The 14,371-nt window shown below is 29.3% G+C and overlaps 1 protein-coding gene across 4 annotated transcripts in view; it reads right to left on the bottom strand.

Annotated features, from left to right (window-relative positions):
* Positions 1–14,371, bottom strand: part of LOC111034025 (collagen alpha-1(XVIII) chain) — a 246,854-nt gene that overhangs the window by 25,908 nt on the left and 206,575 nt on the right. For all 4 annotated transcript variants that reach the window (XM_022315042.1, XM_022315043.1, XM_022315044.1 and 1 more), the window contains one exon: positions 4,576–4,672. In XM_022315042.1, the coding sequence (XP_022170734.1) occupies positions 4,576–4,672 (97 nt within the window). The remainder of the gene's footprint in view (positions 1–4,575; positions 4,673–14,371) is intronic.

The following is a 14,371-nucleotide window of genomic DNA, read 5'->3' as shown; positions in this document are numbered from 1 at the left end:
GTCTAGGCTGGTATTCGGACAAGGATAACAAAAAGTGACGAATGGCGATAGTACACTCGTACACCAACGACGTGCTCAGATGAAACTGGCCTGTTTACAAGTTATTACCCGACAAGTCGCTACAGTTCAAAGGCAAGCAATGTGTAGATGGTATGCTATCAAAATAGGTAATGATTAATGGTAAGTGTTTGTTGCACTGCCACAACGATGACAAACGATAAAAGTAAGTTGTCTCGTTTTATGAGAACCCCTTATAACACCGTTTGGTTAAAAATATAAAATCATTACTAGCGAGGCAAAAGAAAATACATATTTTTGATGTTTCAAAAATAATTCTAGGTGACGTGTCTTTGGTTGGATATTGAATGGAACTTATAAAGTTGAATGTATTCTAAATAGGTACATCGTAATAAATATGCGTAACTAACATACCAGAAAATTAAACATAGAGTAGCCACAAGAGTGCAGGTTTGAATGTAAATTTGTTTTACAAATTACATTTGATTATTTGATATGCTAAGAAATCACAAAATTTGTTTCATGACATAAAAATTGAAATCTTATAACATATACAGTGTTCTCTCGATTATCAGTGGAATAGGGTGGCAGGACATCCACGGATAAACGAATTTCGTGGGTAATCCGCAAAATTAAATTTTATAATAAAAAATAAATTGGAATTTGAAATTGAAAATCATTATTACATATTATTAAAAAAGATACACATGTATGTATAGTGAAAAATTATAGTAAAAATTATAAATTATTTATGAGTAAAAAAATCAGTCACAAGTTTTTGCTTTTTCTTTTCAAGACTCTTCTTTTTAACTTGTGATTGAAGTTTTTTTAATAACATTTTTATCACACAGAGTGTATCGTCTTGTTCTTCTAGATTAGTAGATTTTACGTCGTTATCAAGTAATCGGCTATCACAAATTTACAACCCAATTTATTAAACCTAAAATGATTTATAATGGAAAGATACAATATATGTATATTTTTTTATATACATATAGGTATGTAGACGATTCCGCGGAAGACAGCGGATAATCGAGAGTCCACTGTATTAGATAGGTACTTATGCATGGTATATTATGCATTTTCGACCATTCAACATTTTAAGGACTAATGTTATATAATATATTTTCAATCTTTTAATGCAAAATTAAATGTTTTCTTGGTATTTTCAAAGAACTTAAAAATAATATTTTGCCAACATAAAAAAGTAGTATTTAAATTTGTATTAATTTGTACTTTATAGTTTATATTTTTCGATTGATATTGAAATAAATGTACATTGGTAAACATTGATTTTCCGGGTAGGTTCTGTAGTTTGGATTTTATACTTAATGACATTTTACTACTGCTACGTAAAATATTACGATGAGAAATTTAGATCTCTGATCATTGATATTATTTATTTTTAAATATTTATAATAGCTACGGAGAAACTGTTTTTTTTTTTTTGTGTGCTATTAAACTTTTACTGCTTATATTTATACATTATATTTAAGGATTTTTAATGCATATAAAGTTACTATTAATTTAGTGTTCTATCCTGTAAACTTAGGTAAAATATTGGAAGTACAATTTTATATTGGTTTGGAAATTTGCAAAAATAATTAATAATAATAAAAAAAAATTCAAATTCTCATGAATAGAAAATCAATACCTACAACAGAAAATTTATGAGAACCATTTTTTTAAAAATAATTTTGAATTCATATTTCTAATTTAAACAAGTAGTTAACTGTACCTAAAAGGTACCTGGCACCTGTATGAAATAAATCAAAACTAAACTATATAACCAGTATAAATAATAATAAACAATATAATATAGTATAATATATAATGAATATATATTTAAAAAAATTGTTTACCTACAATGTACAACAGTCTGAATTATTTGTGCATAATAACATGCATTTTTGTGAACTGCAATATTATGGATTCTGAGTATTACATTTAGGTTTAAAATGTACTTTAGAATATGGAAAAAAGCTGTAATTTAAAATACATACTTAGAGAAAATATGGAAGTAAAATTAGTAAAAGTCGACATTAGTAGGTCAATTTATTTTAAATACTTTACACTCAATTACCGTGAATGCTACAGTGAAAAAGTGACGTGACATACTCGTATTATTATTACTATTAAATTGTTCACTAAAAACAATTACTTTTTTTATATTCGGTTCTTGCAGCTGTATTATATTAATAAATATTATATTTAAATGTATTATATTTTTCTATAAAGATAATATTTTCCCAGTGTCTAGTACATTGTGCATACACGTCACAATGACTATTATACTAAATTTTAATGTTTTCAATTATGTTGATAATATAGTATATCCCGAACAGTTTAAAGAAACCTTAGCGTAGTTTAGGAATACTAAACTGTATATATTATAAAAAAACAAATATAAGAATATAATTAATTTTTGTAGTTACAAACAATTTAAATAACATGATTTATTATGCAATATTTTATATAATAAGATATATTTTTATTTTGTCAATGTTTTTTCCTTGTTTAAATATGTTTGTATAAATAGTTGAGTCGTTATGAACGGTATTTACTATAACACATTTTATATGCCTACCAGAGGATACGATGCCAACGATGCATATTGGTATGAATGTATAGTATTGTATATTGAAAGACCAATAATGATAATATTATTATTTGTTTGCACAAAATACGCAGATATTAATAGGCATTTAAATAACGCATTACTTGTGTTAGTTGCGTGTAATAACTATACGTCTACAAAAAACAAAAGCTATAGGTTTATATAATGATATGCGCCTAGGGACGTTTATTAGGAGATCTATACGTACGTTCAGTAGGTAATTATATTAGCTAGGTACTCGAATTTGTACAGTAATTACAAAATAATATTAATTAATTTTTAAATTAAATTCGTTTTCATAGTTTTTCATTTCCAAATGGATTCGCAATTTTCTCAATGTGCATATAGGTATGAATGTTATTAATTAGAGTAGGAACTGAGTAGGTACTTCAACTGTAACCGAATGTTAACTTACTATTGATGTATGCATTTGGAAAAACTTTTAGAATTTTGGTAATGTTTAAATGTAAATATGTTTATGTGGACTTGCAAGCTGATATACGTATAATATCAATATGAAAGGGTGAAGTTAATATTAAAGTAATATGCATATATATATTTTCCCTTTCGTCATTAATCCTACCACACCGTTGTAAATCAAATCGTTTAAAATACGTTAAAAAATGTGAAATAAAATCATATAAAAAATTGATCATCTTAAATATTATAAACTTAGATTCTAAGAGATAAGTGGAGATGAGATCCGGTTTTACAATCTGTGCACTGTACACACACACTCGGAGATAGTCCGAATATGTACTAAAACTTCACATATTTTAATTTAATTTTTTTTTTGAACATATTATAATGAATGTATATAAATCATAGTGAGATATAAAAGAAAAAATTCTTTATACTTGGCCAACATTATAGTTAAACATTCAAGGACATAACATTGTACGATTTCTTCATATTAATTAAACAAAGTAAATTGGTATAGAACCTGCAAAATCGTTCTACTGAATAGTAAGTCTTGTGTGTACCTTCCTTATCACCTTATCATTTGAATAGAAGTGTTAAATTTTGAATTTAATGATAAACTTATGTAAACGAAAAATTATTCTGAGTAGAGTCCTGCTTGTGCCAGCTTTTATTTCTATATATATTTTATTTATACTATTATAAATTAAAACTTCCTCTCACAATAGCAGGCACATCCAAATAAAGGATATCGTTTGGAGAACAAACTGCAAACTGAACCCACTGAATTAGCGGACAAAATTTTTAAAATTTAAAAAATTTTAGTAATCGAAATTGTCTGGTATTTAAAGTCGTCCGTTATTTGTTAAGACAACTTTTTCCAAAAACACTATGTGTTGTATTGTACTAATAATTAATAATAATATTATATATTTAAGTAAAATATATTATTTATGAATTAATTGTAAATAATTTAAATTGAGATAATTTTTGTTAGCCTGTTTTTTTCTCGAGCTTCATCCAATATTTATCATTTAATTTCACCATTACTATAATATTTTAGTACCTATAAGTCCCTTTGAAATAAAATATTAGTGCGGACTTTCAAACTTTTAAACTAATCAAAGGATGTTTTATTTAATTGAACTTACATATAATCAAAGAATAAACATTTTGTCAGTATTATAGTCAGAATTTTAGTTGTATTTTAATTTAAAAAATAAAAACCTTAATTCAAATATAACTTATAGTAGGTTTGGTATTTAATTTTATTTGAGGTAATTACACATTGGTAATAATAATAATGTAATATATATATATACATACATACATATATATATATATATATATATATATATGTATATATATTAGTATAATAATGTGTGTATTGTGCACGCTGTACAAGTAAGCCGCAAATATAACACAGACATTATTTGAATTCAACATTAATAGATGTTTAATGGTTTCTTCGGTTCTGGGAAATAAAACTAATAAAACTTATAAATATAAACAAAAAATACCGTTTGATGGCGGTGGTGGTGGTGGAGCAGGTGGTCTGTCTGAGTAACCGCCGTTAGACAGGTCTTCGGGATTGTCTGGTTCCTTGTCATCGTCTGGCTGCAATAAAAAAAAAACAACACATAAGTTTTATATGCTGAAGAGCAAGTTCTATGACTCTGGACTAGAAAATGAGAAATTAATTTACACAGTAGCCGGGCGTTTTATGATTATAGCGGGCTCCACAGGATTTTAACGATTCTCATGTAGAATCAGACAAACAGGCAGACTGAAGTGTAACGCTCGGGGGTTGTTTCTTATCAGATATTACGTGACCTGAAACTTGGCGTACCTCACACGGGTAGAGCCTGACTTTGGGCTTTATTGATCATTGGAGTGCATCGCAACTATACGGATGACGGAGAGTGGAACAATTTTACGATTCAGACACCAGGATAGTAATAATAATAATAATAATAATAAGACATCAAAAACGAAAACCGCGTCCGTATATATATTTTAAGTGCGGTTATAAACAAAACGGTACGATGATTAATCATTTCGAGAACTATAGTAATAATTCGAATAATGCAAATGTACAACGATGATTCGCACTAGCCAGTGGGTTTGAATATTATAACATACCTATATAGATCAATACATCAATCGTATGCTCAGAGAATAATTAAATAATAAATAGCTTACACGAACATGCTTTCAGTTCGTAAGTCATCTAACTCGTCCCTCGAATTTCATGCAATCGTCCCGAGAACGTAACGGCTATATATATTATTATTATTATTAAAACTCATTATCAATGCAAGATTGTATTAATGTGTCTACTATACCCATAGACATATAAAACAACTAGATAGCCGACTGCAATAATATGATGTATTGCTGTCGGACAGCCATAATTAGTACGATACACATTGAATTCTGATTATTTTCTTCTGAGTTATCCATTTGTCACACACTTTTATTAGAGGTTATTTTCTGCGGTGATAAATGGGATAACGAATTTTGAAATGGTCGCCCTGAGCAATTTAAATGTACGGAATTACCTGGTTAATGGTTATAAGTGCGAACGAGTAGGTAGGTTTTGTTTAAATTCGAAATGATATTAAATTAGTTTTGTGTACAGCCGCCGTCGGCAAATGAAAAATATAGTGTCTGTTAATCGTTGTACTATCGGTATACCAGTAGTGAATTATTAGAACAAAATTATGATCCAATTTTTATTTACTCGAAGTTATAACTTAATATATCATGTCGATAGGGTTATATCGTACCGCCATAGTTGTTCTCACTCTCTACAAGTGTGATAGTTTTAAATTTCACTTGGTATTAATGTATTATCTTTGTACAATAATAATAATAATAGTAGGTAAAAAATAATCTTAATTTAAAATGTTACATACTTCAAATACAAATCTAATATTCTATCGGTCGAATTACTCTGGAAGAAGTTGTACTTCATCCGCGCGTACCAACAACCTATTTCTTAACAGTGCATTTCGAAGAGAAGACGATTCGGACGACGCTCACGTAAGTACTTACACACGCCATTATATTATTATCGAGAGCATTTTAAATATTATTATACGTTTAAATCGCGGTGGACATCTAAAGTGGCCCTCTGAATAAATCCGAGGAGCTCGCGCTTTGGCCGCGTATCCGATGTTGTTTGTATTCCGTTCTACAAACGGTCACGTCGATAGTACAAGTGTTGAAAAAACAAATAGCACTTAACCACAAAAACACGATGCGGCGGGACACGGTTACCACACGTCGCCCGTCCGTCCGTGCAGGGTTCCGCGCCGCAGAGCACTTAACAGCTCGCCGAGCGCAATTCCTCACCATTCCGGGTTAAGTTCGGAAACGGAGGTTGGTAATAATTGTTGCCGTTGCGGAAAAAGGGATAGCGAGGAGCTTTTCGTGCGCGACATAATTCAAAAGGTCCACCGCGCGAGCACTATTCGCTTGGACGTTCGCGTGTTTTTGATAACGACCGTCTTACCGGCGGCGAGTCGGAAGCAGACGAGCGAATCAGAGGTGCGAACGTCCTGGTGCAGGATGCAGCGCGGGCCGCGGATACAACGCAACCACTTTGCAGTCGAATCTGTATTATTGTACCTACCGCTGTGACCGCGGTGACCGCGACGATCCGAGCCCAGCAATATGGCGACGGTATATGCAATAGTTATTATCGACTGCAACGATGTTCGGCAGTGATCGTTGTTCAAGTCTGCAGGTGACCGTACTTGTTTTTCCAATTTAAAATAACTATGACGCCGTTGCAACAGTTAGTGCGTTGTGTGTGCTGCATTGCCACAAATTCAGTGATTTATATTGTAATGCTATCGACACAAAACAGGTACCGTGGTAACTGAAACCCCGCTTGGTACACGTTAGGTTACATATGACATTGTTACTGAAATAGAGTATTGATAGATCCTATAATTTATCAGCAGGCAGTTGGTAATGTGGTGCATTCAATTCGCCGATTGCGATTGGTCGTAGACCTTATACTACAACTATATGGACACGCAATGAGTGTATATAAGGCGGCAACAAGATGGCGCCTTCTGTTTACTCGTTTACTCAATATGTATGGTAGTGAGGGGTAGAAGGGTAAGATAATATGTAGATTTATAGATTATTGTATTTTGTATTTTGTCGTCAAGACACGTTACATCACTGTATTTTTTCGTCAAGATTGCATGCATCACTGCGAGATGTTATTACCGCCGTAGTAATGCCGTCCGTAATGCTGTCATACAGACATACACAGTTCTTGTCTGTAGTAGTATAATGTTTTTGCCATTAATCAACGATAATTCATTAATTTATAGTGTAAAACTCACGTTGTTTATTTGAGTCAGTTGTTTTCTTGTGATACACGTTCGACAAAATGCGATGTATAAATATGTGATCGATAATAATTATTGGTGAATCGTTTCGTTCGGTGGTGGCTGTAAATGGTTGTTGTTGTTGTTGTTGTCTATCGGCAGCAAACTACTATGATAAAACCACATTTTCACGTACTCCAGCAGAATAAAGAGGGAAAAAGAATGGAACGGATTTGGCATGGTTTTCATTTTAAACGGTGAGTTTGCTAAGCCTTTCGTTTGATTTATAGTCCCAATATTGTGCCAAAAATAATTGACAAGGTCCTCGTTGAGCCCGTGTACTTTCTGCAATATAAATGACTCGATTCGACGTGTCTCTTTCACTATTCTACTCCAGTCGCGCAGCCTTCGCCGAATCGTCTTATTCCGAAAATACGATGAGTATATTTTAGCCATTATATGGTAGACCTTAACAATGATAAATTCATTTTTTTCCCTCGCCAGAAACAAAACACACCACCACTACGCGCGCAAAGCGCATTCCATATATTTTTTTTTCGTTACACTTTTGTTATCCAATATAATATTATACAACTGTATTATACGTATACTTTCATCAACCAAACGCTGTACATGTCTACGGTTTTATACGTCTTCCCCCCCCCCCTTTACGATATAAAACAGATTGGCAATCCGATTAAAGAAAAAAATGAAAGAGGTATACATGGTGTGTATCAAACTGTACATTTTTATCGTTAATACAACAATAGAGGAATTTTGTGGACTGTGAAATTAGATTATCGGAAAATTTTTTTTTTCTTTTAATCTGAAAGAAGATAATAAAATAGTAATTGTCTATTGTGGATCGCACGATTTATCTAGTCACAATCGATATTATTATACCTACTACTGGACAGTCAGTATAAAAAACTGCAATGCATTTTACCTAAAAAAAAGATAAAGGATCTAAAGGAGTAAAAAAAAAATTACAACATGCGATTTGCGAATTGAAATATATTCTAGTTTAAGCACGAATTTTCATCTAAATCTCGTCGACAACTGCTGGCAAGGATAATAATATTTGACACTGTTTATTGATTAATGAACAAAAAACATATTGAGTCGTAATAATTTTACTAATGTACTAGGTACGTGTAACACGTTATACAAACAAGATGGTTAAATTTATTTTTGCAACAATTTCAAAGTGTAAACATAATGTTATAGTTTTTTCCCTCATTAGAATGCGAAATGTAAATTGCTTGTTATATTTATGCTAAGTACCAAGGAATCGTTCTAAAATTCTTTTTTGCAATATATATACTATTATATAGGTACATGATGTCTTTGTATGAATTAAATAGGATTGTCCGTGTTCAAAATTGAACCTGATGTTAACACTTTGTACATTTGTATTATAGTTCAAACCTAGAAACGCATGTATTAGAGTATTATGATTACATTGAATGTTGCTCTCGTGTTACACAAATTGACGGCCATTATCATACCTTTGTAAAGGTAATTTTTTTCGTAACGTTCATCTATACTACTGTTTGTATTATTATTTATATTATGTGGTAACCGGTGGTAACCATGTAATGGTCATTAAATATACGATACACCAAGACGGAAGGTTAAATTATGATTTAATTTATTAGTGATTCAAGGCTAAAATCTTAATAACCAAATTATACCAAATATTCATAATTCGTGTATATTCTAATTCAATATTCAACCTAAAAGTTCATTAAAAAGGAGAAGAAAATACGCATTCAATAAAATAATATATTCTATACAAACTTTAAAAGAAGTTGATTATTTTCATTAATCATGTGTTTGACACGTTTTAAACAAAACCATAACACGACTACATGAACAATTTTAATTGGAATTTATGTAGAATAATTACTATAGGAATAGGATTAATCTTTTTTACTTAATATAATCATGGCAATTTTAAATTCTCACAAACTATAAAATATTCTATTATTTATAATATTATGAAAATATTATTAAATGCCCAAGTATAACAATTAACAAAATTCAAAATTTTGATTACTCAGTTAGGATAATGCGTATTGAAAGAATCACAATTTAAAGTATTTAAGTATGTTCAATTATTTTATATACTGAAATACTTAAGACAAATTAGTTTTCATGACATGATTGTGAAAAAATTCAGTTTTCCTTATCTTAATATGAAAATCAAGTTTCCAAAGTGATGATTTCGGAGTATTCAGACTAAACGTTATTCCTATAATTATCAAGTAATGCATATAATTGCTCTTTGTATTTATAATTATTGATTATCTCGTTATTCGAATAATATTATTCATCTACCTGCAAACATTATTGCAGTAATTAAGTATCGCAACGTGCCTACGTAGTATTAAAAAATACCAATTAACGTGTCAAGTGCTTGGATATCATTGTTTTCATATGCATTGAAATGTACGATTAGTGTTATTTGTTCGGTACATCAATATTTATTTTATAGGGCGAAGGGAATAGTAATAGTTATGTTTTTCACATTTCGTACTAAAAATAAAGGAGGTGAGTAGCAGACATTTTAGCGGTATACGAGACTGATGCGGTAAAGGGTCCCAACCGTGTAGTTTTGTTACCGAAACACGAATAAGTACCTAACAGGAATTTCGTTTTTGAATATTCCGAATTTCGACGTGGAACAGTGCCCTCGAGTAGCTTTAATTTTACTTTGAGTAGACAAAACGCGTGGCAATCAAAAAGGTATACCAGTACCTATATATATACGTCCGAACATTCGACTTAATACTTCCAAACATGGTAGAACTGGACTATTTCTTTAGTTTATTTTTTACTACTATAATATACATTGACTTCTATTTTCGATATTTTTATGTTCGGTTATTTTACGGGCACTGGCAAACAAAAATGTATACCTACCTACATAAATACTTGATTTATAAGGGAAACGGGACAAACAATATATATATATAATAATATTATTACCAAGACTTTTTGTGTGTACGATTTGTGGTCACTAGCCAGTTTCCCGAAAACGACAATCTTATTTAGAATACTATGGGATCGCTGATTTTAAACTTCGTCCAAACCAAACCGTGTAATCTTTATGGGCCTTTTATCTGCCAAGATATTTTTGAAATTTGTTTTCTTTCTTTGTTTAAAGTTTCGCTATGAATGTCGTATTATACTATTATTATATTATTTTCTTTTTTTTGCATGGAAGAGTTTTATGGGTTTGGGGCAGAGATAACAGAAATACAAAACACAAAAGTATATGGATTTAGATATTTTAAAATTTTCGTTTGTTTTTTCATTTTCTGTTATCGCACAAGAGAATATTGTCGTGAATCGATATTGTGTAAACTAAAATTTTATAAAATATGCGTTTTCCTGTTTTTCTCTTTTAAATCGTATTATAGAATTACTTAATATTACTTATGTTTATTATTTAAGTGTGTATGGTATTGATATATGTATTACTATATTATGTCATTAACTAATATATTATGTATCATTGTTATTTACATGTTATATTCAAATAATACATATTATACATAATACATAATACATATCATACATTTTTTGTAAAGTACAGCGCGTACTATGTTTAAAAATAATGTCAAATTTATTTATCATGTAATCAAATACGTTTAGATTAGGAGCTGTGGCTTAATATTATTAATTGGACATTTATTAACTCGGCGGGTCTTATATATTTATATATACAACAGTGTATACAATTAGTCGTGTTAGTTTTGTTATACCTATATTATACATCTTGCTTGGATAATTATGTGTTAATATCTGTACAAATTTAAAAAAATGGATCATGAAACATAATATACGTATTTACATAATATCAGTTAAATTGATTAATTCATTTCAATAAACTGAATATTTGATTGTCTCACATTTAATTGGTTTGTATACAGATGAGTTTGATTGGTTCCTTGTATTCATGTGTACATAGAACTTAATATTATTATGATGATATGACTTCTATTCGTTGCCTAACATTTGTCTAACATTACAAGGTTTGTTTTGAAATTAATTATTATTACTAGGTGTATGTTTTACATGTCAGATACCAATAAACATTCTATATAGAATGTATAGATATGTTTAATCTGAAAATTTATAATTAAAAATGACAAAAGATTTGGAAAAAGTTCATTAGAAACACGTAGATATTAGGTACTTTTAGTTGAATTTAAAATTAATGAAATTCAAGCAAAAGTTTGAGGAAAAAACGAAAATTGAATGGACCATTTGACACATTAAAGACAAAACATAGTAACCTAGTTAAACATTTCAAATCGTTCTATTTTCAAAGATGCTTTTAATTAATCTCACTGGATCCAGTGCTGTGTTTTGTTATAAGATTAGTTAAATTTTAATTCTGCATGAACGATTTTTCTTTTCGTATTAAAATTATAAGGTAATCAGTATAACAATTACAAAAGTAGAATAACCAATATAGAATACTATGCATATAATACAATTAAACCAATATATATCTGCTGATTATTTTATCATTGAAGTACGAACTATGTTTTTTCTGTTCCCCTATAATATCTATTATAAGTAATTGATACCTACATAGTTTATAAAACATTTTGAAATTGGAAACATTCTCTTAGGTCTCTTTTATCAATAACCACTTTGAAAATAATACTTTACTACTTACATTTCAACAATTTAAACATTTATTCAGCATACAGTTTTCAATGCTTAATGTTTAACGATACGCATTTTTAATTTTATATTTTATAAGCTTACACGTATTATTTCAATTTTATTTTGTTAAAATGTAATTAATTCGAAGAGAAAGTAGTTTGTGAATTGTGGATGAAAGCTAATAAATATATAATAACACAAATAAACTGTATAATTTATACTAAACAAATGAAGCATATCCGGTATAAATATTCTATATTTAGTATGGTAAATATTTTAAGTAGATCAAAATTTATCAGTTATATTTATACATCAAATTTAGAATCTGTTTTACATTAAAATATTGTATACTGCCGTGCCATAGATTCGTACAACCATTGGATTTGAATATTTTTAATTTTTAGATCTAAGCTACTCAAAAAAAAAAAAATTATTTATAGTGGTAATTAAATGTTATTTCATTATTAACGGTTAAAAGTACCCATTTTTTGTTTTTATTTATACCTAAATAATAAAGTTTAGTTCTATTAAATGACATTTGAGTGTTAAATGTAGTAACCAATAGTTGTGCAAGAACTAAGTGCAGTTTTAGTAAATTTCTTATACACGTAGGTATACACCTTGTGGAAAAGGTATCTATATACTTTTTGTTCTTTTGAGTAGGAATAACTTTTATATTCGATCAAAAATAAGTCCTAGATATTTTAAAATGTTAAAGGTATTATAGAAAATAAAGTTATACCTAACTTAAAACTCAATTTTGGGATAAAATTTACTTGGTTAATTTTACTTCTAAACGGCTGCATACTAGTTGCGGTCACACCAATTTAGGTAATATCTTAGTTGCGGTCATAGCTTATCATAGTTGTATATAATGCACACAGTGTATATATGTGGGAACACCACTACTTATCTGTAAAGTTTATAAATAAAATTTCCTTTCAATTTATACCTACAAAATTTTAAAATTTATAATTATTATTATTATTATACTATTATATATTATATTTTGACACAAGTTTACTATTATATACTATATTTTGACACAAGTTTAACCACGTAATATAAACATAAGTAGGTATCAACATTTTTAACCATAACTACACAAAAAATAATAGTGTAGACAGTCCTAAGTCTTTTATCTTTTCGATATAAATGGGAAGGAAAATGTTGATTAATACATTTTTCTAAATTCAATAAATAAACGAAATATTAATTTCATATTTAATCATCATATAAACTATATTTTATTATATTATTTAGTATACTTAGTTATTATTATTTGAATGACCGCAACTAGTATGTAACCTTTTTGAGGGGTGACCGCAACTAGTATGTAATTTTTGATTATGACCGCAACTAGTACACACCGTTCTAAACGATTACTTTCAAACGGGTCAATGGTGACTCACATATAATGAAGATAAATTATTTAATAAAATTGAAATCGAGCACGAAATATATGGTATTATGATTTTTTTTTTCATCCTGTATAGTTTATACTGCTTAGTATTCAGTCTTTATAAACTTGAAACCATTTATTTCGCTTCGTAAAAGATGCATTTTTTGGATCACTAGATTAAAATAAAAAAGCCTATTTAATACACTTTTTCAACATTTCAAACTTTATTTGCATCAATGCCCATTAAAAAAACTTTGGTTATGTTACAATATTATACATAGTATAAACCATACACTCTCTACGGGATTGGTATTATAATATATATCATGCTATTTTTTTTTTTAGAAATTTTTGCTCACAATGGCTTTGGTTTTGTAATCTAGCTGAAAAATTGTCCTGTGGTCTGTGAGTATTATGCGACATCATTTGCGAACGTAATTAAAACAGGGAAAGGGCTATTTTAATTAAACGGGGTTAATGACTTTTTATTTGTGACTAGACAAAGAATTTGAGTACGAACTTATATAATCGTCGAGTGTCTGTTGAACACACGGCAGGTGCCAGGTGTAACGAATTACCAGACTTGGCAAAAACTGAAATGCGTTAAAACACATCTGGACACACCAGAAGAGAGGTTCAGAGATATGAAAAAAAAAAAAATAATAATAATAACAATAAAATAACAATATATTTATCTAATTACGTCATTAGCGTTTTTTTTCGTAATAATTTTTATTTTCACGTTCATTTTTCATTTCGCTAAGGTAAAAAAAAACGAAACGATTTATAAAATATAAAATAAAAAGGTGTAGGTAGTTTTCAGAAACTTAACCTCGGCGATTAAAAAGTCGATTTATTCTTAAAAAGTGTAATTACATGCAT

The sequence above is a fragment of the Myzus persicae genome, unplaced genomic scaffold (assembly GCF_001856785.1).
Source record: "Myzus persicae strain clone G006 unplaced genomic scaffold, MPER_G0061.0, whole genome shotgun sequence".
Lineage (NCBI taxonomy): Eukaryota > Metazoa > Arthropoda > Insecta > Hemiptera > Aphididae > Myzus > Myzus persicae.
Note: the sequence above shows the minus strand (reverse complement) of the source record. Positions and strands in the feature narration are given on the sequence as shown.